Source organism: Leopardus geoffroyi, chromosome D2, assembly GCF_018350155.1.
Source record: "Leopardus geoffroyi isolate Oge1 chromosome D2, O.geoffroyi_Oge1_pat1.0, whole genome shotgun sequence".
Classification (NCBI taxonomy): Eukaryota; Metazoa; Chordata; class Mammalia; order Carnivora; family Felidae; genus Leopardus; species Leopardus geoffroyi.
The window spans coordinates 55,346,986-55,360,578 of NC_059334.1; the positions used below are offsets into that span (position 1 = coordinate 55,346,986).

The 13,593-nt window shown below is 44.8% G+C and overlaps 1 protein-coding gene across 50 annotated transcripts in view; it reads right to left on the reverse strand.

The window, feature by feature from the left end:
• The window catches only part of SORBS1 (sorbin and SH3 domain containing 1), a 231,542-nt gene that overhangs the window by 114,621 nt on the left and 103,328 nt on the right, over window positions 1-13,593 (reverse strand). For all 50 annotated transcript variants that reach the window (XM_045438321.1, XM_045438318.1, XM_045438311.1 and 47 more), the window contains exon 3: window positions 5,190-5,244. In XM_045438321.1, the coding sequence (XP_045294277.1) occupies window positions 5,190-5,199 (10 nt within the window). In that variant the 5' untranslated portion in view covers window positions 5,200-5,244. The remainder of the gene's footprint in view (window positions 1-5,189; window positions 5,245-13,593) is intronic.

The window sequence follows — 13,593 nt, forward strand, 5'->3', positions numbered from 1 at the left end:
CTGCTGCCACCCCCGTCTCCTCACAACATCCCCCCCCACCCCCCCGCACCTCCCACCACCAGCATGTCAAATACTTCCAGACCGGCAAGGCCCACGCCAGGAATGCCTCCTCCTCTTTCCTTACCTTGGGGAAATCCCATGCATCCTTGAGGCTCACCTCAAACGTCACTTCCTCTAGGTCAGCTAAGACGTTTCTGAGTTCTGCCCAGCTGGAGGCACTGAGAGACCCCAGCTACCCACCGGCAGCCTAAGCCCCCACCAAGTCCCCCCTTCCTGAATTGACAGAGGCAGGCCCAAGAAGGCAAGCAGGTGGGCAGACAGAACCCGCCACCCTGAGACCTGTGACCAGCGCGCTTGGAGTGACCCCACCCCCGCCCCCCGACAGCAAAGGAGCCACCAAGCCACAAGTAGAATCATAACAGCTATGGCTTTTTATTTATTTTTGAATATATTTTTAAAGTTTATTTATTTATTTTGAGAGAGACAGAGACAGCACGAGTGGGGAATGGGCAGAGAGACAGGGAGAGAGAATCCCAAGCAGGGTCTGTATTGTCAGTGCAGAGCCTAATGTGGGGCCCAAACCCAAGAAACCGTGAGATCATGATCTGAGCCAAAACCAAGACTCAGACACTTAACCGACTGGGCCACCCAGGTGTTCCTTTAATATTTTTGAGAGAGAGAGAGAGAGAGAAAGAGAGGGAGGGAGGGAGGGAGGGAGGGAGGGAGAGAATGCACATAAGCAAGAGGCAGAGAAGAACGGACACAGAGGGTCCAAAGCGGGCTCTGCACTGACAGCAGAGAGCCTGATGTGGGGCTCAAACTCATGAACTGAGAGATCATGACCTGAGCTGAAGTCAGACGTTTAACCAACTGAGCCACCCAGGCGCCCAGCTATGGCTTTTTAAATATCTATTTGCTTGGATCTGAGGTTCCATGCTAAGCATTCCATAATTAGCATCTCATTTTTATAATTCAGACCCAGTCCCTTGGAGCTAGGAGTTAGGGACTCCTATCTTATAGGTAAGAAATTTGAAGTCCACAGAGGATGCCAGGCCTGCCCAAGATCACTAAGCTGCGGTTTGAATTCGGGTCTGCTCCATCCCACAGGGCATCTTCTTGACCCCAGCAGGGATAAACATTTTTGATTTTTTAAAATAAAAAATGTCTCCTACATATTCTATAAATACAAACTAAATATATTCTATATGAAATAGCTTATATGCTATTTCCCCAAATGCTGGGCCTGAAGCCCTGTCCCAAATCCCAGTAGCTCATCTGGCTGAGACTGGGTCACCTACCTAGGCTCTCAACAATCAGCCTCACTGACAGGCCAGCCTGGATGCTCCTGGATCCAGACCCAAGCAGGGCCACCACCCCTCCCCGCTGGCAGCCTAGACCTCCTGACTCTGGCCCTTAGGTTCTGTCCTGCTCACTGCCCTGTCCACCTACAGATGAAGGCTAATTCTCCCAGATGCCATTATCTCCCTCGCACCTACATTTCAGGGATGGGTGGAAGGAGGGCATTGGCAAGAAGGCCAGAAACCGAAGCTGCATTACCCGACTTGTTCTTTCTGTAACTCTCCCTTCCCCGTGCACCTGCCCCAGTTCGTCTTCACTGTTTCCTTTCTGGGGCCGTAGGCCTTGCTTCAGGCCTCCCTACGCTAGCACTGGGGCAGCCTCTGAGCTGCCACCAGGCCAGGCCCCACGTATTTCCTTTCCTTTCTTTCTTTTCATTAAATATAGCTAGACTTGAAGAAAATATGCAAAATAGTTCCATCGCCTCAGATTCAGACCTCTGCGACATCGTGTGTTGGTGTCCACAGCCTGGGTTTGCCTAAACTTCACACTACACACTAGCTGGTTATCACAGGTAAATCATGAATCTCTCAGGGTCTCAGTTTCCCCATCTACAGAATGGGGCTGGTACCTCATGCTCATGTTTGTGGGTTTGCCAGGAGGATGCAAGGAGATGACACGAGCAAAGCACTTCCCTCAGTGACTGGCAGCCCCCTCCAAACTCGGAATAAAAAGAATGCATTACTGAATGGATAGAGAAGATATGGCATATATATACAATGGAGTATTCCTCGGCAATCAAAAAGAATGATATCTTGCCATTTGCAACTACATGGATGGAACTGGAGGGTATTTTGCTAAGTGAAATTAGAGAAAGACAAATATCATACGACTTCACTCATATGAGGACTTTAAGAGACAAAACAGATGAACAAAAGGGAAGGGAAGCAAAAATCATATAAAAACAGGGAGGGGGACAAAACAGAAGAGACTCATAAATTTGGAGAACAAACGGAGGGTTCTCCAGGGAGAACAACCCCTGGAGGGGTTGTGGGAGGCGGGATGGGCTAAATGGGTAAGGGGCACTAAGGAATCTACTCCAGAAATCATTGGTGCACTATATGCTAACTTGGATGTAAACTAAATAAATAAAAATATTTTTTTAAAAAAGTGCCATCATTTTCATGCTTCTCTTTTCAAAGGTTAAAACTAATGTTTTCTACACAGCTGCTTTCTTCCTAACGATCTATTTCTTGTTAATGTTTATTTATTTTTGAGAGAGAGAGAGAGAGAGAGAGTGTGAGCAGGGGAGGGTCAGAGAGAGGGAGATACAGACTCTGAAGAGGGCTCCAGGCTCTGAGCTGTCAGCACAGAGCCCCAGATGCGGGGCTCGAACTTACGAACAGTGAGATCATGACCAGAGCCGAAGCCCGATGCTTAACCGACTGAGCCACCCCGGTGCCCTTCATGATCACTTTCAATAGTGGCATAATATTCCATCAAACAAATGCACATCAGGAACCTGCTCACTCCCCACCTTCGTGCGGGTGATGTTTTTGTTTCCTCTGAATTAAGATGGAAATTCCCAAGAGTGAGATTATCAGGCCAAAAGGTCCGGATTTTTTGGACTCTTTCTATGAAATGCCTTCTCGCACCACGCCTGACGGCGAACCTGGGAGAAGTCCCGCAGGCCCATCCTCACCCTCACCTTCCTGCCGGGCCCCTCCCTTCTTCCTCCTTCTACCGTCAAGCGTGCCAGGAGCGGCAATGCCAGCTTAGGTGAACTCTGATAGAGCCAGAAATTTTAGGGCAAAAGTTAAAAAAAAAAAAGAAAGAAAGAAAAGTAAAAAATACATAAAAAATAAAAGCCCTGGCCTGTTTTAAATGACAACAAAACCAAAAAGCCAAGCAAACAAAAAGAAAAAAAATGAGTTACAAAGCAGGAGCTCCTGGAGGTACCCAAGTCCACGTGGAGGGAAAAAGAAAGTGTGTGGCATCTGCATGTGCAGCAAAAGCGCTCAGGGAATCAGAGACAAGTCGAATTCCCCTCCTCTCAAGGAGGACACGTGAGCTGAACTGACAACGGAGGACCCAACCCTGCTGATGCTGCGGGCACAGTACTTGAGAAGCACTGCCTCACTTCATCCTCACAAAGTCCGGGCGGGCCAGTGCTTTCATGATGTCCATTTCACAGAGGAGAATGCTGACATGGCCCCCACGGGCCAGAGGCCATACAGTTGGTGTGTGAGGAAGCCAAGTTGAGGCCCTGCACTGTTCCACCTGGAGCCATCCTCTGTCCTAAGCACATGCTGTCCTGCACAATTTAGGATTTGGCTAACAGGGCACTGTGTGTCAATAAATGGAAAGGCTTTTTATTTTTATTTTTTCTTCATGTTTATTTATTTTAGAGAGAGAGAGAGACAGAGTGCGGGGAGTGGGGGGTGGCGGGGAGAGGGAGACACAGAACCTGAAGCAGGCTCCAGGTTCTGAGCTGTCAGCACAGAGCCCGGCACAGGGCTCGAACCTACTAACTATGAGATCATGAACTGAGCCAAAGTTGGGACACTCAACTGACTGAGCTACCCAGGCTCCCGAGAAAGGCTTGTTTTTAATGGACAGAGATTAGATTAACACTCCAGAGAGAATGCAGAATTAGGAGACCTTTTTTCTTTTAAAGATTTATTTATTTTGAGAGAGAGAGCACATGCGCACAGGCGAGCGGGGGAGGGGCAGAGAGAGAAAATCCCAAACCAGCTCTGTGCTGTCAGCACAGAGACCGACGTGGGGCTCGAACTCATGAACCGTGAGATCATGACCTGAGCAGAAATCAAGAGTTGGACACTTAACCGACTGAGCCACCCAGGCACCCCCAGGAGACCTTTTTGAATGAGCTACGACTTGGTCATCTGCCCAACTCCCCCTCAGCCTACAGGTCTCAGGAGGCTGTAGGGCATGCTCAGAAGCCAAGGTGGGCCTTAGTCTCCAGATGGAAACTTCTCTGCCCTGAATTCTGGGCTGGAAAGCTGACAGTACTTGGCTATACAACGAGTGGGGACCTGTTCCCTTCTCTGTCTTCCCTTGCCCGTGCTTTCTATCCCCGCTTTAAACTAAAAATACTCAAAACTCGGGCTGGCGCCTGGGTGGCTCAGTAGGTTAAGCGTCCAACTCTTGATTTCAGATCAGGTCATGATCTCATAGTCATGAGATGGAGCCCTGTGTCCAATGCTGGGCGTGGAGCCTGCTTAAGATTCTCATTCTCGTTCTTTCTCTCCCTCTCTCTCTCTCTCTCTCTCCCCACCTCCACCCCTCCCCTGTGCCCCCATGTGCACTCTCCCTCTCTCATAAATAAATAATAAAAATACTAAAAACTGTTCATTTCCTTAGGTCTTGATTGTTACTACCAAAGGCATAGCAAAAACGTAAGCAAACTGCTGTTCCAGCCTCGATGAAGAAAACGTTAGAACAGCTCACTCCTTGGAGCAGTTATGGTCAATCTGTTTACTTTTGCTGTAGTCACTGGGATTAAATAATGCCACTGTGTACACATATGTCAACATTTATCAAGTTGTACACTCGAAATATCTGCAGTTCATTTTATGCCAATTGTATCTCAATAAAGTTGTTTAAAAATTAGAAATATATAAAAATTAGGACATAGCGCATGTGAAATGTAGATCATAGTTCTTAAGACATAACAGGTGCTCATTAAATCATTAATAACGAAGGTGATGGTAGCAATGACGACTTACGACAAAGCTTTGACGCTTACCCAGGTCTCAAAAAATAAAAAATGAAATGCATTTGGGGCCTTAAGAGTCGATGGGAAATCTGGGTAAACCACCCAGTTTTGTAGATATGTTCAGAAGAGAAAGACAGGATTTAAAGTGACTTACCAGAGCTCATGGTGGTAACAGGACAAGTCTTCTGCAACTGGGGCTCTGAACTGTTCTGCAGAAAAACAAACACCGACACAACAGAATTGAGGAATGGTGGGTTCACAAGAAGTCCCAATGGTTTACATTAAGAATGCAAACACCATACATAATCCTTGATAAAACAGAGCGGAACGAGGAGTCTCCTGGCCATGCCTTTAGTTCTTGGTTGGCTACGTGGGAACATGACATTGGGCACGTCACTCAACCTCCTTGGCCTCCATTTTGTCACCCGTACTTTGTTAAGATACTATCCAAGACCTCTTCCAGTTCTAAGATTCTATTAAAAACCCCAAGTTCCATGAATGCACATGGATCAAGGAGAGGGTGAAGGAAAGAACCAAATTTTGTGAGAAAGAGGTAAAATCACAACAAAAACTGATTATCAAAGAATAATAAGCTACGTATATATAATGAGCTATATATACGTAGCTTATTATGAACAAGGAAATGTTCTTGATGCATCAAATATATTCATTTGATCTTCCCAATGACCCTACAAGGTAAGCACTGACACTGTATTAGTTTGCACAGATGAGGAGACCGGGGTACAGAGAGGGGCACAGATTGGGAGTGGAACCTAAACAGACTGACCTGAAGGTTGTGCACTCTGGGCCCCAAGGTGGGAATGCATTCTACTCACTCACACACTATGGTCTCCTCCCAAGTCTTCAGTAACCACTGATCTGCTTTCTATCACTATAGTTTAACCCTTTTTTCTAGAACATTTTACACATGGCATCACAGTGTATGTAATCTTTTGCAGCTGGCTTCTCTCACTTAGCATACCACAATTTGGGAATTAGTCACGTATGTGGGGGTCTATTTCTGGACTTTCTTCTGTTCCACTGATCTGACTTTAACCCATAACTAATTATCTGACTGCCCTAGCTTTAGCCTAAGTCTTGAAATCAGGTAGTGTCAGTCTTCCAACTTCATTTTTTCTCAAAATCATTTTTGGCCCTTCTAGATCCTTCACATTTTCACACAGTTTAGAATCTTACCGATTTCTACCAAAAACAAAACAAAATAGAAACGGTGCTGGCCTTTTGATTGGGATCATGTTGAATCTATACAGCTGAAGGAAAATTAACATTTTAACAAAACTGGATTTTTCAATTCATGAGAATAGACTCTCCGTCCCTTTGTGCAAGTCTTTCATCTCTCAACAACATTCTAGACTTTTCAAAGCACACATTTTGAATAAAAAGGTCTAGCTGAACATATTGGAAAGAGATCTGAAAAGCGAGCCTTCAGGATATACGGAACCTTGCTATTTAAAGTGTGGTCCACAGACCAGCAGTTCTGGCATCAGCTGGGAGCTTATTAAAAACGCAGAAACTCAGGCTTGACCCTACACCAACTGAATCAGAATCTGCATTTTAACAAGATCCCCAGCTGGTCTCTTTGCACTTTAAAATGTGAGAAGCAATGAGGGAGAGGACATCAACTCTCTAGTTCATGACTCCTGTAATAAGAAGGCCACCGTATGGTCTGAGGGTCTGCACAAGGAGACCTGTGTTAGTTTCCTTTGTAACACACGGACCGCTGCCTTGGGCCGCTGCCTTGCTTACTGTCCTTGGAGCTGAGTAGGATGCTAGGGGCAAAAAGGAAATCATTCTAAGTCCTCTGCGGCCCGAAAAAGCGGTAGCTTGTCTCTGACACTGTCAAATACGCCTGAGACTATCTGTGACCTTCAACAGCCGCCCCTCCCCCCCACCTGTGGAAACATTTGCTCTTTCAGTTAAGGAACACAACCTTCTGTGTTCTGTACACCCCAGTGGTGCCCAAGCCCAGTTTTAGGATACCCCAGTTTGCCTCCCAAAACCAAAAAGGCTGTCATCATGGCACCCAAACATTTTTATTTATAAAATAACTTTAATAATTTCATTAAGGTTTTGTTCAACTTTTAAAGTGATTGAAGACATGTTTTTGATTCAGCCATGAAGCTACCTTAATCAAATGTATTTTCTTTCTTTATAGTCCTTCCTAACCTTTATCTTCAACAAGTAGCATTTTTGTAGTTGTAAACTTAATGTCTGGCGGCTTTGTGTTTTAATTTTTAAACTAAAGATTTCCTGAACATTTCTCTTGATTTTTACACAGTTATCATATCCATTATTTAATGGCTATATCATATTTTTTTTGTAATCACCGTCCATAATTCACGCACTGATTCCCTCTGTATAGTTTAGTTTAATTCATCTTAACTTAAAAATAAGTACATGGCACAACAGCATTCTCGGGCTGGGAAAGAGATGAATGGAGATGTCTTCTGAATCAAGCAAAAAAGATGCCGCAACTCACACATGATGAAAATCACTGTCATACACAGGTAGCCCTTTGCACACTTAATACTTTTCAATACAGATACTAGAAATTTCTAAGTGTCAGCCCCACACTTGCTTACAAACTGATCTAAAGTACATACGGTCAGGAAAAATATCCCAAATACCATCATTTTGCCACAAGTGCCCAGCAACCACAGAAGATACCACTTCAGCACTCTCTGGGAGCTGCGCCCCAACCCCATGCCAGGGGTTAACCATTTAGTGGTTGGACTGTAAGATGGAAGGAGAATGGGCCCAGAGTGGCAGGACACTATTTGAACATTTTAAGAACTAGAATGACAGTAATAGGTGACAACGACCATGCACAGGTGAGCAGCGGCTCCGGACACAGACTTTTTGGGTAGGAGATTCTGTTGCAGGCTCTCATTTGGTGACTGAATCTGCAGCAGGTGACACATGGAGGGGGTAACTTAAAGTAAAATAAAATCCGCAGCAAGGGTGGCGGTGGCAGCTGTGCCAAGGAGGGCACCCAGTGTCCAGTCCTCATCAGTGGCGGCAGCGACTGTAGCAACATCCCATCCAGACCGTGTCAGGGCCTGATTTCAGCTCTCATTCCATCCGACTCAGCCTCCTTGAATTCCTGCCCCTGTTCTGGGCGCAGTTCTCCAGCCTCCACAAATCTGAACGACCCAAGATCTTACCAACAAACCCCCTCTTCAGTTGGAGTTAGCCAGAGGCAGTTTCTGGTCATCTGCAACCCGAGAATCTTGACCGGAACAAGAAGGGGGGGGGGGGGGCGGGTCCCAAGGTTTCATTCTGAGAGGAGGATCTTCATTCCTCTCCCCTGAAGTAAGGCCAACTGGATCTGAATCCCATGTGGCTCAGTAAAGGGTTTTGTCTCTACAACTTGAACAGCTCTGAGTCAGGGTGGTGAGGATGTGACCAGGAAGGTGCACAAACGGAGTCTGAAAGTCATAGTCTTGAAAGTCATAGTCTAGTCCCTGCAGTTTATTTAGAAATAATGCAAGCTATTAAAATCATATGTAGAATGTGAGAATTTATTTTACATAAAACCCCCTGACACTTAATATTTACTTAAAAACTAAGCTGTAAAGAGTTTGATGTGGTTGAGAACATGATGGCATGTCTTTGGAATTTCTCTCACAAGCCCCTCCAAAAGAAGCAGGCACCTTTGGGTAAAAGCCAAAAAGATGAACAGTGCCACCTAGTGACAAAACCATACAGCTGCCGGCGGACAGCGATCCCACTGTGAGTTGCAGGAACCTACACAGTGTCACAGCTTGGGTGGGCCAGCGAAGGTCAAGTGGCCATTCCATGCCTTGGGCAGTCAGGACCTACAGTACTTGGTTAAAGGGCCACAGCATCAACACAGACATTCCAACAGAAGAACAAGATGTGAAGTAGCCAGACTTGTTAAGAATACAACTGGATAATTAATGGTTCCGCATGGTCCCTCCCTAATTCCATGACCCTGTAATTCTGACATAAGTCTTGATGACACAGAGTGAATAATTACTAAAAAGCAAAAATTATACTCATGCTTCCAGCTCAAATAGGATCCAATAACTAAATATGGCTTGTTTATTGGAGAAGGAAAGAAGGTCCTTCCTTATATGGATGGTTCGGGGACATATAACAAGGGAAGAATTGAGTTTGTAAAAATGAACTCAAGGTCCAGCAAAGATTCTGGGAAAAGAATGAGTTTCGGGTTGACCTCTCACACAGGGTGCTCCAGCTTCTCCTGTGCCCACGGTGTTTGGCTTCTATTGTTTCTCTCCACGTATGTACATAAGGACATGTGTACACACACACACACACACACACACACACACACACACACTTTTAAGTTTCCATAGGAGAGACACTGTGTCACCCTCATGGCGTTCAGTCATGAACTTTGTCCCTGTCTCTAGTCAGCCTTTAGAACCTAATTTTGGAGTCTTCACTTCAAGATAACCAGGATCCTCCTTAAATCCACAGTAGCTGCCTAAAAGCAAGCTAGCTCCCCATCCCAACCAAACCATACTCTGGCTTTGAACCCCATCTGGGACTTGATTTGATATATTTGCAGCTACTTCCTTCCAATGGCTTGAAAAGAACAGTGATGGCTCACAAAGCCCCAGAATAAATGCTTAGCCTTATTGCTTTTTATACTTTGCTGACCCACCAGCAAAGCCAAATTTCTCCAATTTTTTGACAGTTCATCCTCTTCTTAATCTCTATTAATGGTCATGTCTCTTCAAATGCACACTCTACATTGCTGGAGAGGGTGCAGAAGGTTCTTCAGAAAGCCAGAAAGGATAAACATTGAGTCGCTAACACTTCCTTTCAAGGGGAGAAAGATAGGATAAACTCGACCCTGACATTAACTTCAGTCTGGAATCCCATGACACAGCTGGGGGCTCAAAACACAACAAACACACAGTTTTTGTGAAAAGAGCCATGCTTCTGGAGAGGGAACTATAGGAAAACACATCAGAAAGGCCATCCCCCACATCCTCTCATTTCCTCCTGGAGTCTCTCCAACTGGTTTCCGCTCTAACCAATTATCTGAAATGGCCTTCAGAAAGGTTTCCAGTGCACACACGGCCAAGCCCAACACTGGCTTCTGCACTGGTCGGGGCCTCGCTGACCTTTCCACTGAATTTAAAACACTTAACTCCTTCTTCCTCCCATAAAACTTCCAGGTCCTGATTTCTAAGTGTCACCATGGATTGGTTTACGTCAGCCCATGAGGATCTTCTTTCTAGAACAGGGCCTCCATAGTTCTTCCAGGAGTTTAAAGACCTAGCAGACCCTGCACTGGGTCCTCATCCCTCTCCTTCTTCATGCTCTTTTCCTTGAGGATTTCATCTGGAATGGGAGAGCTGGAAGGATCCATGCCAGGTTACGTAGCCCATTTCCCTGGTTTCTTGCCTGTTTTGGAAGGACGCTCATGCCACAGTGCACGTAACCCACCCACCAGTTCCCCACCTTTCACTCCAACCATGGTGGCTGTGCTTTTACTGATTTCACTCATTTATAATTTCCTGAGTTTTCCTGGGATGGTTGGGTTCTGTGGCTACAAAACAAAGGTTCCTAAACCAGAAATCTAATCCATATCCTTACTGGGGTGCAAAAACGGATTCAGATAAAGTTTCTCTTGGTCTTTTTACCCCTTCTACTAAGTCCCCTATCCCTCTTCTTCCTCCTCAGGCCATCTTCAGCCTTTGGCCCCTTGGCGAATTCCAGATGAGAATCAGCCCTCCACAGTCGATGCACAGACTGGAAGTGCCGTTTCCCTCATTAGAACCTTTCAATAGCACTCCATTACTCACTGAACACCGAGTCCTGATAACCAGCTGCAAGAGCCAGCTGAGTCCTTCACTCATCTTGCCCCACTTTGCCTTCCCATCTGTGTCTGCTCCTCCAATCAGGCCTCATTCATGGAACCCGCTAGACAGTGAGCACCTTCTGGTAAGGCAGGGTCCCCCTCTTCTCCGTACCCCAACATCTGGTACGGTGCATTGTCCCTCACACACTGTTTTCTCCTCTTTTCCTTGTCACTCCCTTCCCACCCCACACCTGACAAGCTGCCTGGTCTGATCAATTCTTCCTTCTTCGTGAGTCATAACCTCAGCCACCTCTGTGCTTCCATCCTCATACTCACCACTGTGTTCCACCTCCTTATTCCTTGACCGTTACAATGGCCTGATCAGCCTCAGAACCACCCTATACAGCCCATATAGTGCCACACTGTGGCTTCAGCAGGGGAAGACGACTTCTTTTGTGTCAAATTCCCACAGGAAAAATGATCCACAGAGCTCCTGTGAACTCAGAGGGGCTGGCTTGGGCAGTACAGAGAAAACAGAAAAAAGACAGCAAACTTCCTAGGAAAGAACAATGTGCCTAAAACACTGGCCTGGTGACACTGTTCAAACAGTATTTCTTTCATGCCTGCTATGCACCCAGGATGGTGCTTAGCCCAGAGGAGACCAGCATGAATCAGACAGCTGCAGTCTTTGAGGCCACCACGGAATTTTAGGGTGACACACATGTCCCACTGAAATACAATGTGATGGGTAACCCTTCTGCTAGCAATCTGAGCTAAGTGTTATGGGACCACAGAAAGGAATAATTTCTGCACAGGAGAGAGAATCAAGAAATGAATGCTAACATCTTCAAATGTTCAAAGATATACTTCTCAACTCACCTCAGATGTTACACTTTGGGAAATGCAGGTCTAAAAATTTAAGTCCAGATTCCTGAATATACCATACGGCCATGAAGACAAGGTCCTGATGAGCCTCCCAGGCTCATCTCCATATATTCAATAAACCCTAAACTCCACTGTACCAGATTTGTCACTCCTTATGAATCCCAAAGAAGAGTCTCCAAGTCGTTCATGTCATTGTTTCTTCCCACCACTAAGACCCTTTCCCTTACCTCCTCAACCTTTAATGCCAGATGCACTGGCCCAACAAAAATGAAAGGGTTTGGATTTTGCTTTAGTTTTAATTTAATTTTATTTTATTATGTTTATTTTTGAGAGAGAGAGAGAGGGAGAGAGCGCCACCGAATCCGAAGCAGGCTCCAGGCTCCGAGCTGTGAGCATAGAGCCCGATGCGGGGTTTGAACCCACGAACCTTGAGATCATGACCTGAGCCAAAGTTGGATGCTTAACCGACTGAGCCACCCAGGCGCCCCTTAGTTTTGTTTTTAATCGCCACAAAAAGTTGTGATGATAAGGAACTCATTTTAACAAGACCAATTTATAATCACAGAATTCAGGAATCCCATGCCCAAGTGCCCACTAAAATCATCACACTCTCATCCCAGGCCTCTCCCAGAGATGGGTCAGATTTGAAGCTAGAAGACTAATTATAAAAGATTGCAATACATCTGCAATCACGTTTTACCTTTTATACTTAAATGGAGCCTTTAAGCAAACATAAAAAGTTGATGCTGCCAACAAAATTGCCAATAAGCGAAATACAGCCCCTAAATAGTTTCAAGTCTTAAAAATGCAATATTATTTGAGCTTCAGATAATAGAATTTGGGTGACAACTTGTAATCATATGTTACATTATGTCTTTAAAAATGCATGATTTGCAGCAAACATAATAGAGAGGGTTAATATCCTTATCTTATAGTATACTCATACTCACTGCCAGGAAAAAAAATTTAAAAAGCATGAAGAAATAATCCCCAGAAGAAAAAAGGCAAACAAACAAACCTATAAGAAAATGCTCACTTAACCTGATTAGCTTTAAAAAAAAAAAAAAAAAAGATTCAAATAATGTCTTTTTTTTTTTTAACTTCTTAAATTAGTCCACAAATTTAAAAACACCAACACTCAGCTGAGGCAAAGGCACTGACATTTTCCCACCAGTAACACTGTAAACGGTTATCACTGTTTTGAACGTAACACATCCAGAGCTATCCACCTCAATCCCTTTGTGCTTTCGGGGAATCTAGCCCAAAGAAAGAATCCCAAATGACAACAAAGCTACACAGCGATGTTTACCACAGCTTTACTAATAATAGTGAGAACCTGGGCACTCTCTGGTGTTCAGTAACAGGAAACCAATTACACGGCCACACACCCCTCTGGGTGGACTGTTGGACAGTTACACAGATAATGGTTATGTAGACCACACAACATGGGAAAACACTTCTTATAAGATTAGGTGAAGAAAGCAGTGTGTAGGTTTGTAGGACATCTGTGATTCTAGTTATGTAAAAAATAAAACCTATTTCATATATTGGAAAGGAAACATGCCCAAATGCTAATAATGATTTGGTAGCATGGAATTACAGGTAACTTTTAAATTTCATTTCTATTTTCCAGACTGTTTATACTACATTTCTTTTTTTAACAAAAAAAAGTAATGTTTTTTAGCTCATACCTAGCATTTGTTATGCAATTGTGTCATCTTCAGAACTTTGGACAGAAAGTTCTAGGCGACAAGCTAGAAAACGCGCCACTAACAACCCTGTCTGTTTGAACACAGTCCCACATGATGCAATCTTCCACAGAACTAATAGCGAATGCCCCAAATGTGGGATTCCA